We start from the raw sequence: 19231 nt of genomic DNA, 5'->3' as shown, positions 1-19231 counted from the left end.
CTACGCCTGCCTGGAGGTAGCAGTGCTTGCATACTTGCTTCACAGCCTCAAAACCTCGCATCTTTCATCCAATCACTTCTGGTTTCTTGATGGTGTCACAACATCATGTTTAGTACCAAAGCATTGAGCTCCCTCAAGGGGATGCTCCCACCAATTCATCAACCACTTCCTCTCAATCAACGCGAGGCTCAGCAGCTTCTCAATGCCCTCACTTCCTCATTCCGCAAGAACCTTGACCGAGAGCATGGCTGGCTACCTGATGACGGACTGAGCGGTGCCGTCAGCTCCGTCTTGAGCAATGCCCCAACCGCCTCCTCCAACGATGCCCATCGACGGCCTACAGATCGCCACGTTCGGGCCATCTTGTCTAACCCTCTATTCAGCTATGACCGAACCACACAACAAGCCCCCGGCCGGATAAGTAACGAGAGAGATCCAATGGACGTGTTTGACGAAGCCGTGGCCAAGGGATTGATGACCCCTCGAAGGGCAGCAGGTTGTCTGCAGGCCAAGAAGCGGGAGATCATCCAATCCTCCACCCTATCGATAACAGAAGCTATGGCTGCGTCCGGTGCTGCACTACGGGTTGTTCAGTGGCTACGAGCCTCGGGTCTCGAGCGAGATTTGTCTTTTGTCGAGAACGCCGGTCTAACAAGCACACTCCTCAAGTTTATGGTGGCCGAGGGCTTGGATGAGGTAGCCTGGGGGTGGCTAGACAGACTCATGCAAGGTGGAGGCCCGCAGGTCCATCTCAAGCAGCACGGAAGTCATACCGCTGCCTCTTTCGTTCTCGACAGTCTTGTCGGGGCTAAGATCATGGATGCTGGGAATTTGAATGACGCCTATGCGTCTATTCTTCGGGGCGAAGACATGTTTAAATCCACACCTGCATTTGGGGCAAATTTCCTGCAGGCATGGCGTCACTTGTCATGGTTGTCAACCGTCCAAGCATGGAAGCGATCCAGTCCATCTGCTCCGTTATTCGATGCCTTTGTAGCCATCGGCCAGCACCTCCAACGTCCCCTGCAAATCGACCGGGCACATCTGGATCTACATCACCCCACGAACCCAAGCCACACGCAGGCAGTTAAGTTTCTACAAAATGAGAATCTCTGGAAGAAGATATCATCCAAGGCGGAGGCATCTCAATCGTCCTCCACGCTAGATCCGCCGAGGAGTAGGCCCTCAACATTTGCGTTAAGACTCACATCGATGGGCCTCGATACGGTTCAGCATTTAACTCAGAAAGGTCAAGCTGAGGAGGCGCAGTGGATACTCGATGTTTTAAGGACCAACCTAGGAGGGTATTTCGGCCGTGACTCACCGGAATTCAACTCAGTCTTTGCAGTAGGTTGAAAGTGCATGGCATTCGAGCCTAGTACAGTCCAACCCATCGACACTTAGCAAGATGCCTTCTACATATCATAGCATAGTTGACAGAAGTTGATGGCGCCGCGGAGACGGCGCTCGGGGGAATCTGCAGATTCATGCAGTGAACACTATGTGCGGTGTCAACCTATTTGCAGACTTACGGTCGAGATCGTCGCAAAACAATAAGCGAGATCATCGTAGCCTCCGAGGCAATTGTCTATCATAGCTAGATATAATTGTAGCATGCTGGATCTATTAGCTGTGAAATAGTCACTCAGTATTGAATATAAATGATATGACACTCAATCGTTCACGCCTTTCAGATTATGAACTTATTGAGGATAATTGTACACTAATCAAGTATTCAATTCATATACATATGAAGCGCATCCAATATCTTCACTGGTCGTTTACAAAAATGACAGGGTATCCATCGAAAGCATGCTAAAGCTCAAAACTCTCCCTCCAGCAGCAGGCCGGGAGACATCAAATCGTAACGCATAAGCCCGAAACCCCGTACACCCCATCCAAGGATGTTGCCATTATCCTCTAACAATTACATTTATTTTCCTTGCCGGAGATCGCTCTCAGTTTTGCTCATGCTCCGCATGCTCTCCGTGCTCCCCGTCTTCGAGGCCATTCACAACCCTCAGCGCCCTCCGCGGGCCCATCACCACGCTGAAGAAGCTCAGCTCCTGGCCATCGAGCAGGCCCTCCGTCGAGCTCGTGCTGCCTCCACTGGGACTATAGCTCCGCCTCGGCCGCGTGCGCCCGCCGGCCGCCGCCGCCGCACCAGCGAAGCCGTACGTGCCTCTGCGATCGTCGCTGCTGCGGTACGGGCTCGGCCGCGTCCCGGAGCTGCTGGCCTCCGTGCCGGGCGTCGGCTCGTCACTGCTCCACGGCTTGAGGTGGTCGAGCTGCTCGCGGCCCACCCACGTGAACGAGTCGGCCGTGCTCGAGCTGTCGTTGTGGCTGTGCCCGAACCAGCCGCGCTTCTCGTCGCCGTAGAGCGGCTGCTTGGCCGCGGCGCCGCGCTTCTCGCCGTTGCGCGACTCCTTGGAGCCCTTGCGCCCGAACAGCGCGCCAAGCGGGCCGAACGAGCCGTGCGATGCGCCCGCTGTGCTGTACCGGTTCGCGACGGCCAGATGTGTCTTGTACGCGCGCACCTGGCGTCGGTAGAGCCAGGCGCAGTAGCCTAGATAGCCGGCGAGCACACCGGCGAGAGAAGCGATCACGGCGGCGGCTATCAGTCCAGCACTAGGCTCGTCGGAGCCGGACGTCGTATCTTCGGTGCCCCCTCCGCCTCCGTCTCCACTTCCTCCACCACCACCACCACCACTCCCAACATTGTTGGTCGCTCCCGGAGCTGTGACAGTTGCCGTAGCACCAGACGCAGTGATCGTGAACACGGGCGGCTTGCCCGTTGCGAAAGGACCGCCGGTCGGAGACTGTGATGGCGCAGTTACTGTTGCGCTTCCACTCGGTCCGCCGCCTATCACGGAGACGACCTCCTCCGGGACAGTATATCCATAGCTGGCTCCTAGAACGGAATTTTCAGGTGAGTAGTCGGCTTTGGGTGCCAAGGCTTTAAAAGAGCTGGTCCACTCGAGACTGGATGCGTTGAACACATAAATACCTGGACTGTCGCAGGGAATTTCAGTGCCAACATAGCCTCCAACAACCACCATCTGGCCGTCACGAAGATTGCACGTGTGCCCGGCGCGAGCAGCTGGCTTGTTGTCGGAATTTTGCTGTATAGGGCCAACCCATGTAAACGCCGGAATAGAGAGGATATACATGTCATCATATTGAGTTTGCTCTTTCTGGGCAGATTGTTGGTCAGAGCTCAATGGTTCTGGGTTGGAAGACTTACATATGGTTGTAAATTCTGACCACCAAACAGATATATTTGGAAGCTCGATGCATCAGGGGCGGAGGCAACCACGGCGCAGGGATTGACTCGCTTTCCTGGAGCGGTGCCGGTCGTCTTCTGGTGGTACCACACCGAGCTTGCAATGTCATAGACATCAAGAGTCGACATATCGTCCACAAAATTGTTCGGCTCAGAGCCGCCGCCAAAACCAATTAACACGCCTGATTTTCCCCATCCCGGAACGAATACCAGCACACCATCGGCTCGCTCGCTGAAGACGGTCTCGGTCTGGAGGCCACCTTGTGTAATGTTCCTGTAGACGCCACTCTCGGGTGCGCCGCTTCCCGAAGCAAGAGAGTACACTCCGTCGTTGGTATAACCCGGATGAGTGAATTCGAGCAAGCTCTTGAGGTAGACTCTTGCAATCTGATTGCTCCAGCCTTGTGTTGTCGAAAGATCCAGGTGTCCGCCGAAATACCAGCTTTGCCCAAGCTCCGGTACGGAGAGACCGGCGCCCTCGGCAGCTCTTTGCACGGGCTGGCTACCTCCGTCGGAAGCATTTCCAGCAGACGTCTGCGGGTTGGTGAATTCGGTCCAATTGCCAGAGCTGATCGAATACCGCCAAGTTGAGGAGGGGCCTGGCTCGGTGAATGGATTGTCGGCGTACTCGCCGCCATAGAGGAACAAGTTGTTGTAGTCGTTCCATAGATAACCGAGCGAGACAGCAGGTGGACCATCTGGCCTGGGTAAGCCTTTCAGCGCAGGTGAACTTGTGCCCCAGTTCTTCGTGAGGTCTAGTGTCAAGAAGTCATTGTCTACTAGAAGTTAGTTGACAGTTTCATGAAAATGTTAGGACACATACTCCATGTATTTGTTGTTTGGTCGCTAGATGTCTTTGCTTGACCACCATACATGTAAAGGGTTCCATTAAGTAAGGCAGCTGTAAGTGATATTAATAAGATGCTCGTTTCCCATCAAGCCACATCGGAACGACAAGAACTTACTTTGATGAGCCCATCTTGTGCAAACATCTGTCGGGCTGTTGTCTCGCTTTCTTATGACACCTGCGTCTGCGCCAATCTTTTCCCTGCCGTTGATCCAGCTGAACCCGGGTAGCACGACAGCGATGAGCAGGGCGAGCATCGTGAACCGCTGTATGCTCGAGACCGTCGCGGGAGGTGCGCTAGAAACACTTCTTACTTTTGGCCTCCTTGCCGTCGCTAGCTTGACATACCACGGCTGCTTGCCTGATGTCGCCGACGTAGGCGACTGAGGCGAGCCCTTCTCGTCTTGTGGTGAAGAGTCACCGCCGGTCCTTTCTGCAGCAGTCGGCTCTCTCCTGTGGGCGCTCGTGTCGATTGGAGCTAGTCCAGTGAGTTCCCCGAACTCCCTCTCGGAGTGCCGCTTCTCGTGATATGCGGTGTCACCCTCGATGGGGTTCTCGCCGAGCCCGACCTCCTTGAAGACAGACTTCCGATCTTTTCTGATATTATTGATCATGGGCAACGGAGGTATTCGGCCGCACCCCTCACGCAGTCGGTCTTGGGTGTTCTGGTGGTTAAACTTAGGGCGAATCGGGGGAGTAAAGCTCTGTGTATCGGATTCAGAGGAACGATACGGGAGCTTGACAAACGCAGACGGCATGACGGGCAGAGGTAGATAAGGTACAGGCAACTGTGTGCAGCGATCACATAGGCTCAGGCAATATCGCCACCATGCAAGCTACAGGCTGGTGGTGGTGGTGGTGGTGTGTGCGAGTGTCGCATCTGGCAAGCCGGGCCAAACGCGGGAAGGCAAAGAGATGAGGTCACTCGATGGAGACGTTTTTAATTATAACAACCTGGCTGAGGCTATGAAATGCAGAAAATTGGAAACAGAAAATAGGAGGAGAGAAAGATGAGAACTTGTCGGGAGATTCAAAGAGAGGAAAAGATGGAACGACAACCGGATCTTGGAACCATACTTCAGCAAACTACTTTCTCCGCGCATCGTCTGTCTCTCTCGCCTGTGAGGAAACGGTGAGACTAGCAGCATACTGTACTATAGAATCATTACCTAGCAAATCACTCCCTAAGAAGGAAAAGCAGCGGGAGGAGGTGTGCTGGCAGAATCGGCCAGGCCAAGATTCACCAAGGCGCAATGCCATCGACCCCAAGTCGGCAATAGACCCAGGAAATCGAGCCTCTTCTCGCCTGTGACTGCGGGGAGAGGGAACAAGAAGCTTCTGGACCCCTGGACCCGCTACATCATCGACGGAGACGGCGCAGGGATGGAGGTGTGCATGATGTCGATGCTGGATCCCTGGGGTAGCAGTGCTGGGAAGCCAGCAAATGAAGGGGTGTCGGGGCTAATGGATCAAGGCAAATCTCGATGCTTGCCAGACGAGACCAGGTGGTAGGCCCGTAGGCTCAACTGTACCCATTGTGTTGCGACGGTTCCCAATGCAGGCGCCAATCCGCCGTTTCGCGAAGACCAAATGGTCATAGTTACTATGCAGTAGGCTGCCGGTGGTCTTACATGCGGTCTTCCTGGTTCTGAATTGGATTGACCACCTGAATTGACTGGCGGGTAGGATGGGAAAAACGGACAAACTGCAGGAAACTTGGCAGAACGCGTCTGGGCGCGATCTGTCAGTGGATTTGCCTGTTCAATCCAGGTACCGTCAGCGGGGGCCGGGGGTGGGATTGGCTGCTTGCTGTCGATGACCTCACATAATTCTCGGCTGGTCCTGCTCCCACAAATCACCGTCGCCCATTGACATTGTAATGCCATCATTATTGCTGAGGATCACTGCAGGCGGCACCTGGAGGTCTCTTCAAGCACTATGCTGTACCGTACTACACCGTCATTCATTGTGTGTCTGCATGCTACTTCATCGACGAAAATTAACGTTATATCTTAGTCACACTCAATCGCACATAAACGTCGGGCCGACGCAGCAACAGGTCCAAACCGCAGTACCTGTAGGTCACCCAGTCGGAGGATTTTCTTCTTTGCTGCACCGCCACGCCAAAAAGGATGTGGCTGATCCGGCGTGGTAGGGACTCGGCCCCTTTTCACTTTTGCTGTCAAAAGAGGCATTGCAGTAATTTGATAAAAGTCATGTACAGCTCATTCAATAGAAAGTCTAACGTTTGTATGTATCATCTATCATAATCGTGACACGGACCTGCGACACTTTCTTCATGTCCTCAGATCATTGATACTTCTTGTCTTTGGCAGCCACGCTGCCCTCCACCAGGCCGATATGGCCCAGCCATTGGCCTGGCTTCGTGTCTCCCACCAGGCCAGGTAGCCTGTTCAGCTCAAAGCACTCCTCTCGTTCGCCAGTGTTAGTATACATTGCCATCCGCTCCTTGACATCGTCTGGCAGGTCCGCTCCTAGTCGGAACAGACTATATCCGTCCAGGGTCGCACTCCACCGCCTCCTGAAGCCGTATATGATCCCCAAGATTGGGCCCACAAACGCCCACGCAAAGAAGAGTGAAGCCGGGACAGACGCTGGGATAGTGCCCAGTTTAAGTACAGTACCAGCCACATACTCGGTCACATTCGGATTGTTGAAGATGACATGGCTTCCATCAAGCGCCGTGAAGCCCTGGCCGCCGTTATACATGAGCTGTGTCGCGTATCCGGCGTGCGCTCCCAGCAGACTTCGTCTCAATTGCTCTGCTTGCAGGTAGCTAAGCTGCAGCGGTGTCCCTGTGCCTGCGTCTATGCTTGTCGGGTCATCTGTGAAGGCGGCGTAGAATGTCGGAGGCGCCGCAGCCGAAGTGAAGAACTTTGACAACCATTCCTCCGTGCCGGTCCCAGGCGTGACGATAGATGCAATGGCCTCGGCACCGAAGCGGTTCGCGCATCTATTGATTTGTACGTTGATCGGCGTGTCGGTGCGCACAAAATTGGAGTATGTTGAATGGGCACCGTCGATATCGGCTGTCCCGACACTGCTACTTGACGTGCATCGTGCACCAACTGCAGTCATTGGTTGCCCACTGAATCTGGTATCGTTCTTTGCGATAATATAATTGAAGTCGCGGTAGTCATATGCTCCATACAGATCTGTAATATTGTGATCAACGGTGAAGTTATAATCTGGCGCCTTTTCAGAGTAGGACGAATTGAACAAAATCTGCCACAGAAGCACTTCAAACACGGTCTGTTGGTCGACGCCGGGATAGTCGCCCGTTACATTGTCTGCTTGGTTGAAGTAGCAGCTTTGCGTCTTGGTGAACTGGGCATTCGAATCCTCTTCCTGCAAGCGTTCTAACGCCGAGGCATTTGGCCATTTCTGGTATCCGACTTCTATAACTGCGTGCATGTTGCTCACCCAAGAAGCTCGCAGAGGATCGGTCTCATTCGCGATCATGATGAAGCTGTCGTTTTGCGCTTGGTAACCGGATACACTCGTGGACCCTCTCAGAAGGGTGTCTTGAGCTTTGGTAGCATTGCGGTAGTTGAGAACAGTCAGTTGCGATCCTCTTTCAATGATACTGCAGTTGTACTCGAGCAGCACTCCCCAACTGTTTCCTTCGATAGGATTCTCAGCTTGTGCGCTGAGAAATATTCTGCTCACGCCGTCATCTTTGGGTAGAACAACAGGCAACTTCTGTAAGAAGGTATGCCGCGACTGATCGACACCCTCTGGCGTATATACAATTCCTTGTCCTGGGACACGCGCGTCCAAGGCATATTGCCACGTTAATGAGGCGCCATTCAGGACATCTCCGCCAGCCCGCTCGTTAAAGTTCGAATAGGAGAATCCCGTCATGGTAGGCCCTTCATCGGTCGGTGTACCGCGGATGAAACCTGAAGTAGTCTCGAACGCGAGACCAGACAGCGGCCAGGCAATGAACACAAGAATGCTCGGTATGGCTAGAATAAACCACAGCCGGCTCGGCAGCTTTGTGTCACCACCTTTGTGGTGGAAACGCACAAGTCTCTTTATCGTTTTCATCCAGCCTCCAGGACCGCTCCATGTGGCGTCGGCATGCATCATGAGCATCTAGGAGTTTCTCACGTTAACAGGGTATCTTCCCAGGTTCTTTCAAATGATATTACCATCGCGTCATGAACTTCCCATACAGGATCCATCAGCATGGACGCCTCCACGCCAGCAAGCCCATAGAGACTCAGGTTCAGTCCGATGATACCGGCTATGAACCAGCTGTAATAGACCCATGTCGCGCCAGGCGGCCCAAAGACCAGTGGATTTCTGGGATCTTGAGGCGCGAGATAGATGCGCCATATGGCCACGAAGTAACCCGTTATGATGAGCGGGGCTAGAATGCCGACGAGCGAGCGAAAGTAGAAGCGGCGTAGCTGATGGCCACGGCCTGGTTCAGTAGTCTCGGCCTGGAAGTGAGTAGTAGATGCATATTTGGAAGGACTGGACAATGGGAGAGATGTCTTAGCATGAGCAACAGACTGCTTTTGATCACCCACTGACTCGTATTCCTCAGTTTGCAACATGTCATCCAGCTCTAGATTGTTATAATAATGTCGAGGATCCATCCTGGCGCAAAGGCGAGTTCGCGCACTGCGCCGCGCGAGGGACCGCTCGAATTTAAAGAAGCAGTTCGGAATCGGGTTCGAAAAGGCATTGAGGAGAAAGCCAAGTTGAAGGATTTACAGGGTTCTTCGTGTTGGCAGATTGTTTCGGGCTTGTCAGCTCCTTGAACTCGCTGCAGGTTTTGATCGAGACCGTCCAAATGAAAGAGTTCGCGAGCCGTTGGGGGCCATACAAGCGGCCGGTCCCGCACTGGCACAAGCCCTGTAGGAGCCGCTTCATCTACCTGACCTCCATTTATGCAGGAAATTAGGTGACGATAGTGCCAATGGTTGCAGAGAATGGGGGCGGCACAGTCACGCTATTACAGTGATGAGTAAGAACACAATCGCTTGGCTCGTGAAACCCCTACCAAAAGACGAAACCAGCTGAGCTCTAAGCGTTTCATTTCACACTCGCTTCACCGTATTAGGAAAATCTGCCAATTATAGTGTAGGAGCCATCACTGCTTATCTCATTGCATCATTTTGTGGCACGTAAAACCCAATTGCTACATGGCTGGTATGCTGGCGGCCCTAAAAGGGAAGTTGTGTATGTCCAATTCCTAACTAAGACTACCTGTCTTCTCATACATGATGAAAGCATCGTCCTTTCTGAGACTATTTCATCTTGCACGCCAAGCTCTCCAGCTGATTCTTAACACAAACGACGAACTCATCGAAACGATTGACATAAGATTGCTTGGAGACTATCAGGCCACCCAAAAAAAAAAACCACCAAAAAAGCCATGTGAAATGAAAACAATAAGCTTTTATCAAGAATTATATGATCTTCTCCATCTAGCACTTCTGCCATTGCAAGTAATGAACTTGAGTAAACTTCAGATCAGTGGAGTCAACCTAAGAAATGTCAGCAACGCGAATGTCGAAATTGCGGCGCAGGCACTAACTGTCAAAAGAGCTTTCTGGCTATTGTCTTGCGGAGATAGCCTAACTTCAGAGTTGATGTTTAGAAGGCCCTCCAGCCCACATGGTGACCAGACGGTAGTCTCAACATTCAGTTGATCCGTCTTGATATAGTTATCATCATATGGTCCTTTGATAGTCATGGTAGTCGAAGTCTTTCATAAAGATGATTAGCAATTGGAGCAGAGTGACACAAAACAACCACGTTTGAGGCAAAGGTGGAATGTTCTACCTGTTTTGAGTCTCCAGAGAAGTAATAAGTGGCTTTGCACGTTCCTGTGTCTCCTTGCGGGATTTGGGCATAACCACGGTAATCAGCCTTGAAAACTGAGAATTGCCATCCCTGAGGGTATTTGAGCTTGACGTTTAGCTGGCAATTTTTGCGATATTCTGATACTTTTACGCCTGGGCCTGCCTGTGATACGAAGCTATCGTACAGAACTGTAAGCGTCGTCGAATCTCCCGATAGTTGTCCGGCGACAGATCCGGCAGGGCATCCCGACCCAGCAAACGCCACGCCGGTGATGCTAACATCGTGGCCGGAAGGTTCTTCCCCATAATAATTTGGGTTGATAACTCCTGCAGCCGCGAAGCTCAGGCCCGCAACATGAGCCAATAGGGTAGTGGCATACATTATAGAACTTGGAAGAATTTTGAAGACTGCGTCAATGATATCTCAGCACATGCAGCTGTCAAACTGGAGTAGTCGGCTCATCCGAGATCGTAGAAGGATCGCCGTGGCTTTATATAGCCGTCAAACTTCGGTCATAATGAACTATACGTGAAATATCACCGATAATCTGGAATTATACATCGAGACATATGTCGCGCTGCAAAATAATCAATTACACGATTTTTTCGCTTGAACTCAAATTGTACGGAAAGTAGGCGCTTAGGTTCGCCAAGCTTGCAGGGCCGCAATGTTTGTATAAAGTCACTTAAGATTGATTGTAACGGAGATTGGAACCAGGCGAACTTGTTTGACCGCGTGAAGCGTTTCGACAACGATAAGACGGTTGAGTATAACCTCACAGTGGACAATTATTTCCCCTACGCAGGGGTGCTTGTTCTGGCGCGATTCTATTTTGGGATGAACCGCATGATTAGAAGTATCGCCGGGTTTGGCGAACCATATTGTCCTCATTTTCGACATGTTGATAGGGAAATGAATATAGAAGTAGTTTTTTGTCGTAATATTCACTACCAATATCTGCACAGGGCTGCATGAGTTCATAAATTGACATTTGTGAAACAGGGTCTCAGTGGCACCGTAGCGCGGATGCCAAAACAGGTATAAACCAGGGGTAAGATCTCACACAATGGATTTCATAGATTTCGGCTGAGATCCGTAAAGTACGCCCAGCTGGAAAGAAAACCAGTGGGCATTGTGGTACCAGTAGTGCGGCACGAACACTCTTCAGATCCCTCAAGAATAGCCTGAGACCTTTCCCCACATTCAATTTGTACTTTAGACAGACCACCACTCGAGAGTCTCTTAATCTGGTAATCTCGCCGTTCATCTGGCATCTCTGAAAAATATGTTCAAAGGATCTGAATCCAAGAAACTTACTGATTGATTAAGATGAAGGCGGAGTCATAGCGAGACCTTTGCTGTTGCCATCATTGCACGTCTGTTGTCGGTGAAGATGATTCTCAATATGCCGAGCAATTTCTGATGAGCAAGCTATTTGTGTAAATAAGAACAACTTCATTTGTACAGATTTCTATTCACATGGCTCTAAGTAGTGACTCTCCATCTCTCTACGACCTCATACAACGTTTCTGGCGAGCCTACATTGCCAGGGAAAACTACGTATGGTAGGCCTGCCCACTTTGACTCTGGCTCATCGCATCTCCATAGGGGAATACCTGGCGCAGCTTGACCCACTATCAGAGCCTGCTTCATCCGTAGACCCTTGGTTGCCATATCTGAGGACGTGATGCCACCCTTGGCTATCACATATCGTGGCTTAGTTTTCAAGTCGACGAGGAATGAAACCAACGATTTCGCCACAATCGACCCAATATCCAAGCTCTTAACTTCATCCTCGCCAACTATCAGCTCTCTACTCGTCATAACGAGGACATCCTGGCCATTTGTGATCTGTTTCTCTGCGACTTCGATGGCGTGAGAAATTTCCTTGGCACTAGACTCTGATGACTCTAATAACTTTCGCACGTCCATGATGACAGTCGTCAGTCTATCACCACTCTTACTAATCAGCTTCTCTAGTTGAAGTGTAGTCTTTGGCACATAAGATCCTGCAATAATCAGTCCACCTGCAGCTGGCGTAAGAGACAGTTGCTTGGCTGAGATCGGCGGGATAGGTGATATCCCCAGGCGCGCCGACACGAACGCCGCCCCGGTCCGGAACAAAAATCTCTTTCCTTCCGCGGCAGATTTCAGGATGGCGAGGACGACTACGTCCATATCTTCTTCCGCAGCAGCATTGATGACTACCACTGACCGTTTTGGTAGACTTCTGAATTGATCAAGCACTGCATCTGCTCCTCCCGTTCGGATCGTGTTAAGACTGATACTGGTGACCCTCTCAGCAGAGATTGCTCCTTTACCCTTCTCAACTACATAGTCTTTCAGGTCGGAGCTTCGATAACCGAAGGTGGCATCCTTAGCGAATGGTGTCTGGCCAGCGGGCACTATCCGCTTTCCGTCCTCGTCAAGGACATAATGCACATCATTGATGGTGTACCGCCCTCCTTGAAGGAAAAAGGGGCACAAGATCCAGGCGTCCGCCTCACCGAGCACGGACTCCGCGGCCTCTGGTTCTAGCGGAAAATGACCTCGTAGAGTTGAGTCGCCTCGAAGTACAACCTCGAATGTGGTACCAGCGGCCTTAGAAGCAGCTTGCAGGTTGGTGCAAATCTCAACAATGAGCTCCCTTGCTGGTCCAGGATGCAAGGCTCGGGAATTAGTGAGAATGAAGAAACCACTGCCGGGATTTGTGGTCTGGAAGGTATTGGTCAGGGTTGGGACATCCCATACTGTTAGGACTGGAATATTGTGGCATGTTTGAGTTCCTGTCGGGTCATCGTCTAGGGCTACAAGTATTGGGATTCCGGAGTTGGGCGATTGTAAGAGTGTGCGAACCTCTGAGCGGAGATTTGAGGACGGTGCCTTTGGGAGTGACGAGATCGTCGTTCCCAGGTCCAGAACCTCGTGCTGCGTCATTGTGCTTAGTAAAATCTGTTGGAGCCAATATTATTTGAGTTTCACAGCCGTAAAATCTGATTTTATGAAATCTTTGTAGCTCACATCTGGAATATGAAGCTTGTGAAGCGCAGGTTCGGCGACTTTGAGATGGAGCTCCACACCGGCGGCATAATGCCCTCAGCGCCGATGCTAACATGGTGCACTCGGGATTTCGCTGATATAGCGGCTTTCCAGCGTTTACGACTCGAGCTAGCCGAGGCAATGATCCCATTCGCCCATTACGCCGATCACAAATGAGAAGGGATGGACCACATTTTGCATGCTCTACCATGGCCAATTCGCCGTCATTCACTATGCTTTTGAGACTGCCATGGCATTATTTATGATCATCTTTTTTATCTTCAACTATAGCTTTAATATTGGAACTGGCTAGTCAAAAGATTATACACATCATTTGCCGAATCAGACCCAAAGGCTTCGTATATCAAGCTATCGTTCATGATAGTCGTGTTGTCGAAAAGGGGGCCTTGTCCAACTGGCGGAGAGTACGAAGCCCAGCCAGGAACTTCACTAAGTAACCCAGGATCAGGAAACCCAGCATGATGGTGATGGTGATGCCTCGCGCTTGGGGTATGTCCTCCGAAACCGAGTGCTGGAGAGCCAGCAACAGGTTCCTCGATCCTGACCATTTTTCCTGTATTCACGGATTTGGTGCCTAGCTTGACGAGCATCTTCTCCAAACCCGCCGCAATATGGTAGAGCAGATGCCGATCGGACGTCACCGTGCTTTTCAGAAGCACAATCATCCGTTCTAGCAAATTCGAGACGTATCCTGACTCGACATTCAATCCCATTACTCGATTCCATTTCGTCGCAACTTTCATCAAAAATACACTAGCAAAGGCCACCATTGTGTGCACATATAATGGAGTCCCCACAAGAGCCCTTCTCAAATCTTGCTCTTCTAGAATGAACGTCAGAATGCTCACCGCCGCTGATATTGCGCTATTGGCAAATTCTTTCCGCTCAGTCGAGAGTCTCCCGCCAGCACCCGCTCCTTCTTCGTGCTGAGAAAGACTCACACCTCGTACTGCTAGCGAGTTCATTTGGAGCTTAGCAAAGTAGGAGTACAGAATGATGCCTTTATATGGGAAGCTCCCAATAAACTCATTGTCAGACATTCTTGCATGCCAACGTACTCTCCAAGTGTCGATGTCAAGATTGAAGCTTCGCAGATCGGCAAAGTCTCCGCTCTGCTCGCTCAACATCCCTTTATCTGCAAAACGATCATACACTCGCGTTAGGATCTGCATGAGTGCAACCTGGGAAAGGATGCGTTTGTCCAGGGCATCGGCGAAGGGGGAATGGAGGAATAGCTCGTGGTTTCTAATTTGCTGTGACTCGCTGACCATCGGCGGACGGCCGTATGCTATGCTGAAATGGTGATCGCACACATAGAGCATGTACCACAGGCGAGCACGTTGGAAGTGCTCGCGATCTCCTTCAAGCGCTTTTGGGAAAGATTGGTGGATATTGAGCTCAGTTGCTATTCTAATTGCGTGGCCGGACAGCTTCCACGACACTGATGTCTTCTATTAGCAAGATTGTCAATGTCAACAGATTTATCTACCTCACCTTCTGATAACCAAAATGCAGCAATGCATAGACCCCGAACATCGTCAATAGAGTGATATCTCGAGAACATAGACGAAGAAATAAGCGAAAGGAACTCCTTGTAACAATTGTCAAAAGTTTCGGCGCTCGTAGGGATGTGAAGTGCTGTGACGGTGAGGATAGTAGCGGTAAGTAGTTCAGAAGACTGTCGAACCGAAGAGAAGTCTGGATGGGTTTGCTCAAGACCAACCCAGAGGTAGTGGTTAAGAGATGTGTGAAAGCTACACAGGATTAGAACAAGACATGCCATTCTATGATGTTGGTCTCTTACATTTTGTATAGTTCTTCTGCTTCGGCCTCCGAGATGACACCTCTAGATATGAAGTCGTTCAACTCTCCTTGTCCCGAGGCAATTGGACGTGCCGTCTTAGCTCGATTGCTGCGGATATTCCTGAGCCTGGTGACTTCGTAAAGACTTCCCATGGGCTCTTCAACAGTAACGGCACCATTGACGTGTTCATTACTTCCTGTTGGCTCGACGGAGTTTTCTCTTGTCATTGCCATGTGAGTATTGTCTTCCCGTGTCGAAAGAATAGTTCCACCGGGGCTTGTGTTATTCATTGGAGTACTGATGATTTCAGTATGTCCCACAGAGTGTTGTGCTGGTGACGCAACTGTGCCTCCGTTTCTTAATAGCATATTGAGACAATCCTTCATTTGAAGTATCTCTTCGCGCATACTATCGATTTTCTTCCTGAAAGCTTAAGTCAGCTCGTGTCATGTAATGGAGTTCTGCAAAACTGCATACTCGTAATCAACCGAAGGGGTCGATACGAAGCACCCATCGGGAGATGTTCTCGGATGAAAGGCTCCCTTGGTTATGCATTTGATGTTTCGCCGTAGACAATGCCTGCAACTGCTATCTCCAGGCAGTACCTCACATCTCATCTTTTGCTTCCTACATTCAACACCTATAGGACGTTAGTCAATGACAATGCCAGCCTCATATTGCACCTAATGGTTTCTCACAGGCACGTGGTTTCCGTCCAGGTCCAGTCTTGCGCTCAGGATCTCCCCCACCAGCTCCATTCCGGCTTTGGGAAACATCTTCCTTCGTACTCTCATGATTCTCTTCATTACCTTTTGCTGTCTTCTTCTCAGCCGGCACTGGAGGGTCCTCTTGGTTTTCAAAAGCTGCACCCGCCATGTCTCGTCTCCGTATCTGTCGATCCGTCGCTATAGCAATACCACCAGTGGCAGTGAACGGAAAATCGGATCGGTTCAATATGCGAGATGCGGGATTCATGTATGTGGAATGTCTCTACGAAAGCCCAGCCCGATGGTACCGGCAAATTGACCGAAACCCCGGATAGCTGCCCCCAACTTCCCTCCTGGAAAACTCCAACCCATACCCACCTGACCGCAATCAGCTGCACGCGGGGCTGTGGTGAAAGCGGGGAATTTATGGGGGCTGCGGGGACTGATGATGCTTTAATAACTCCTCTTTTGCGGCGTTGTACCAATTGGAATTTCGGACGGACGCCAAGGGAGAAATCCGTGAGCAGACGAGTTCAGACGACACAACTTAGCACGAGTCATGTAACAAGGGAAAGGCTAGCTTGTAAGCGTTCGGAAATCGGCATACATCTCAGACTTTGGTGATGAACTGCACGGCTGGGCAGCCTCGTTTGCTTTGTTAATTATATCTTAGGTATGAAATATTTATACAATGGGCCGTGGAGCATAACCATCGCTGAGACTGCAGGCTATGTTGGACAGATCGTAAAGTAGACCACCTCATCACCATGAATTTCCGGCCCTCCAGCCTTAGATAATTACATGGCTATCACATCAACATCATCTGTACACAACTGTATTTAGGTAGGTAGTGGCGTTGCCATCACTGTTCCCTCTCAATAGTGCCTTTAGATCATATCGTACGATTCGTCACTTGCGCATTGCTCGAAGTGGGACGCATATGTCTACGATGTTTAGTCTTAGATCCTGTGGGCTTGAATCCTAGCTCCTAACTCTCATTCCCCTTTCTCTTGAGTCATCTGTCCTCCTGACGATTAATAAGCATGACTATTGCTTCCAAGTGAGATTTCTAAAGACTTCTTGGCTATCCTGCGCTTCTAGCCATTGCAAGGGGCGTTTCACGAATAGTCGCTCACGGCTTGTTCGTCGCTCATTTCGAAACTTACTCAATATAAATCAAGGAAGGGAATGAAGTCTGGAAATGCGCAATGAGAGCGTCTAGATCATGGTAGCCTACCACTAATGAATTTAGATAAACCGTAGCATAGTCTAGACCTCGCACCTGAACCTTCCTCTCGGATCATACAGAATATTTGGCATAAGCCGCCTCTCGAGTTACACAACATAAAAGAGACGGAGTTGCTGGAAGGTAATTTGAAAGGAAGCCTGGGTTGCGATCAAATCAGTAGTGGTACCATGAATTCAAACAATTACACACGGTAGATATTTGATGTAATTTGATGGATATTGGTAGAATTGCTACCTTTATACGCTGAAGTACTAAATTGCCCCAATAATCTCCCCTCGTAGACAAGAAACGAGATTGATGAGCTCCCCCTTTCCATTGTTCCTTTAAGTCTGGTACTTAGCTACCTGGCCAGCCTGAGCTCCACCCAAAGCCCGTCCAGCAGTTGGATGCTCATTCATCTTCTCAAGGTGTTGAGACAAATCAGCTTTCTCAGGAGAAACTCCTGCTTCGAGGCTTGATACAATGCCATTAAGTTGATCGAGCTTCTTATTGTCTCGCTTCAGGCAGATTGAGAGAACCAATGAAGATAGAAGAGTGACGACGGACAGAGCCAGGTTAACAGACCAAGCTATTCAAGTTAGCTTTGATCAAGAACTAGGGAGAACTGAAAGGCTTACCAGTCATGTATCTTGGGCCATCACTAGTCGGGTACAGGTAAGGAGTCCAGACCAGTGCCGTGTTGCCGAGAGCGTTGTTCATGGCTAGCGCAATTGCACGCTTCTTCTGGGGTCTTGCGGCGATGTTTGCCATCCATGCGTTCGAAATCTGGAAGCAGCCATATGTGCCCGCAAGCATAGGAAACAAGGCGAAGTAACGAGCGCCTAGGTTTGTAGTTGCCATTGTGATGATGATCCCAGCAATTGCGGCGACAGTCGGATAGATCATGTGAGGTGATCGCTTGCTAGTCTTGTCAGAGTACCAAGTATTGAAGAGGCAGAAACAGGCGGTGAAAAGGTAGGGCTTGTGAATGGTTAGCATGTTTTTCCTTCAAACAAAGTCAAGTGTCCTTACAGGTGCAGTGAGAAGTAGAGTGTGGATGGTTGAGTAACCGAAGTTCTTGACCAGAGTAGGCAAGAAGTTGGTGAGAGATGCCACCGCTTGGACACACATCTGATTCAAAATGCAGAGCCACACTCGGTAATCCTTAGAGGCCATCTTGAGTGCTGCCATAGGCTTGATCTCTGCTTCTTCGTGACCGGCATCCTCCACTAGTCGGGTGACACCAAGAGCCTTTTCCTCTTCGCTAAGCCACTTGGTGGTGGCAGGCCAATCGGGGATGACGAAAGCCGTGATCGCAGCAAATACGACAGTTGCGGCACCTTCAATGATGAAGAGCCATCTGATAAGTGTTAATACATAGACATGATGGCATACATTCCTCAATTGAAACATACCTCCAACTGGCAATCCTATTATGCTCGAACGCAGCCGCGATGCCAGCGGCAAAGAGACCGCCGAAAGCACCGGACAACATAGCAGCGCAGAAAAAGATACCGAGTCGCATACCGAGTTCCTTTCGAGTGTACCAACCGGAAAATAAGAACGCTACTCCTGCAAAGAACTACACACATTAGTCTCATGGAGATTGTGAAATACACAAGTATACTTACTGGTGCTTCGGTAATACCCAAGAAGAATCGACAAGCCGCAATGCCTCCGAAGCTTTGCACTGCTCCAGAGCAACCACTGACTATTCCCCAAGCAATCATGACTCCAGATAGATACCAACTTGGTCGGACAAGACTAAGGATCATGTTACTCGGGACTGTAAATTCTTAATTAGTACCCGACTTCCACTGTTATGATTACTGAGTGCCTCTTACCTTGCATGAGAATGTAGCCAATGAATGTCAAGCTGAGAACCAAGTTATAATCAACACCCTTAAGACCAAGATCATCCTCGAGGCCTTGGATGCGAGCTTGAGGGAGGGCATTCCGGTCGATGTAGTTCATGATATACATGATGATCTGTATTGAAGAAAAGCCAATGATGAGCCTCAAGTCTAACGCCAGTGGCAGACTCCTCCACGAAAGTAGCTTGAGCTTACTAAGATAGGGAGAAGTCGGAAGTCGATCTTTCTCACGAACTTCTTCTCTTTTGCTGCTCTCTCCTCAGGAGTCCATGCAGCAATGATTGCGGCCCACTCCGCAGGGGTGTGACCACCCTGGGGGTCGACATGTCCTCCTAGAGTCATCTCGAAAGCGATATCGAGTTGATATTGTCTGAAGTAATGTAGTTGACTTTGAAGAAATAGAAACGATAAGAGTAGCAGGGCGAAAGGTTGGATCTGCAAAGTTTGCGTCCTTGTTTAATGGAGATCGAGAGTCTTATACTGCGAGAAAGGGAGCCTTGCCCCCTTTACCCCGACAACTTGGAATCTGGGGCCCCAGGTATTTACCGCCTATAACCCAACCCATTTTGCGAGTATGTGGAAGCCGG

At 50.3% G+C, this 19231-nt stretch overlaps 4 protein-coding genes across 4 annotated transcripts; all 4 read right to left on the bottom strand.

Annotated features, from left to right (window-relative positions):
* Positions 1–1958: 1958 nt before the first annotated feature.
* UCRPA7_7043 (putative kelch domain-containing protein) lies at positions 1959–4744 on the bottom strand (the record flags this gene model as incomplete). The annotated part of the gene is made up of 4 exons (XM_007919578.1): positions 1959–3194; positions 3245–4059; positions 4249–4396; positions 4445–4744. The coding sequence occupies 4 exons, from the start codon at positions 4742–4744 to the stop codon at positions 1959–1961; spliced, it is 2499 nt and encodes an 832-aa protein (XP_007917769.1).
* A 1696-nt stretch (positions 4745–6440) lies between these two features.
* UCRPA7_7042 (hypothetical protein) lies at positions 6441–8243 on the bottom strand (the record flags this gene model as incomplete). Its single annotated transcript, XM_007919577.1, has 1 exon — positions 6441–8243. The coding sequence occupies one exon, from the start codon at positions 8241–8243 to the stop codon at positions 6441–6443; it is 1803 nt and encodes a 600-aa protein (XP_007917768.1).
* A 3213-nt stretch (positions 8244–11456) lies between these two features.
* UCRPA7_7041 (putative uncharacterized oxidoreductase ygbj protein) lies at positions 11457–12908 on the bottom strand (the record flags this gene model as incomplete). The annotated part of the gene is made up of 1 exon (XM_007919576.1): positions 11457–12908. The coding sequence occupies one exon, from the start codon at positions 12906–12908 to the stop codon at positions 11457–11459; it is 1452 nt and encodes a 483-aa protein (XP_007917767.1).
* A 4477-nt stretch (positions 12909–17385) lies between these two features.
* On the bottom strand, positions 17386–18986 carry UCRPA7_7040 (putative mfs transporter protein; the record flags this gene model as incomplete). Its single annotated transcript, XM_007919575.1, has 6 exons — positions 17386–17751; positions 17803–18130; positions 18186–18352; positions 18402–18556; positions 18615–18759; positions 18840–18986. The coding sequence occupies 6 exons, from the start codon at positions 18984–18986 to the stop codon at positions 17386–17388; spliced, it is 1308 nt and encodes a 435-aa protein (XP_007917766.1).
* Between the last annotated feature and the right edge of the window lie 245 nt (positions 18987–19231).

The sequence above is a fragment of the Phaeoacremonium minimum genome (assembly GCF_000392275.1).
Source record: "Phaeoacremonium minimum UCRPA7 unplaced genomic scaffold PA7_03_scaffold_496, whole genome shotgun sequence".
NCBI lineage: Eukaryota > Fungi > Ascomycota > Sordariomycetes > Togniniales > Togniniaceae > Phaeoacremonium > Phaeoacremonium minimum.
Note: the sequence above shows the minus strand (reverse complement) of the source record. Positions and strands in the feature narration are given on the sequence as shown.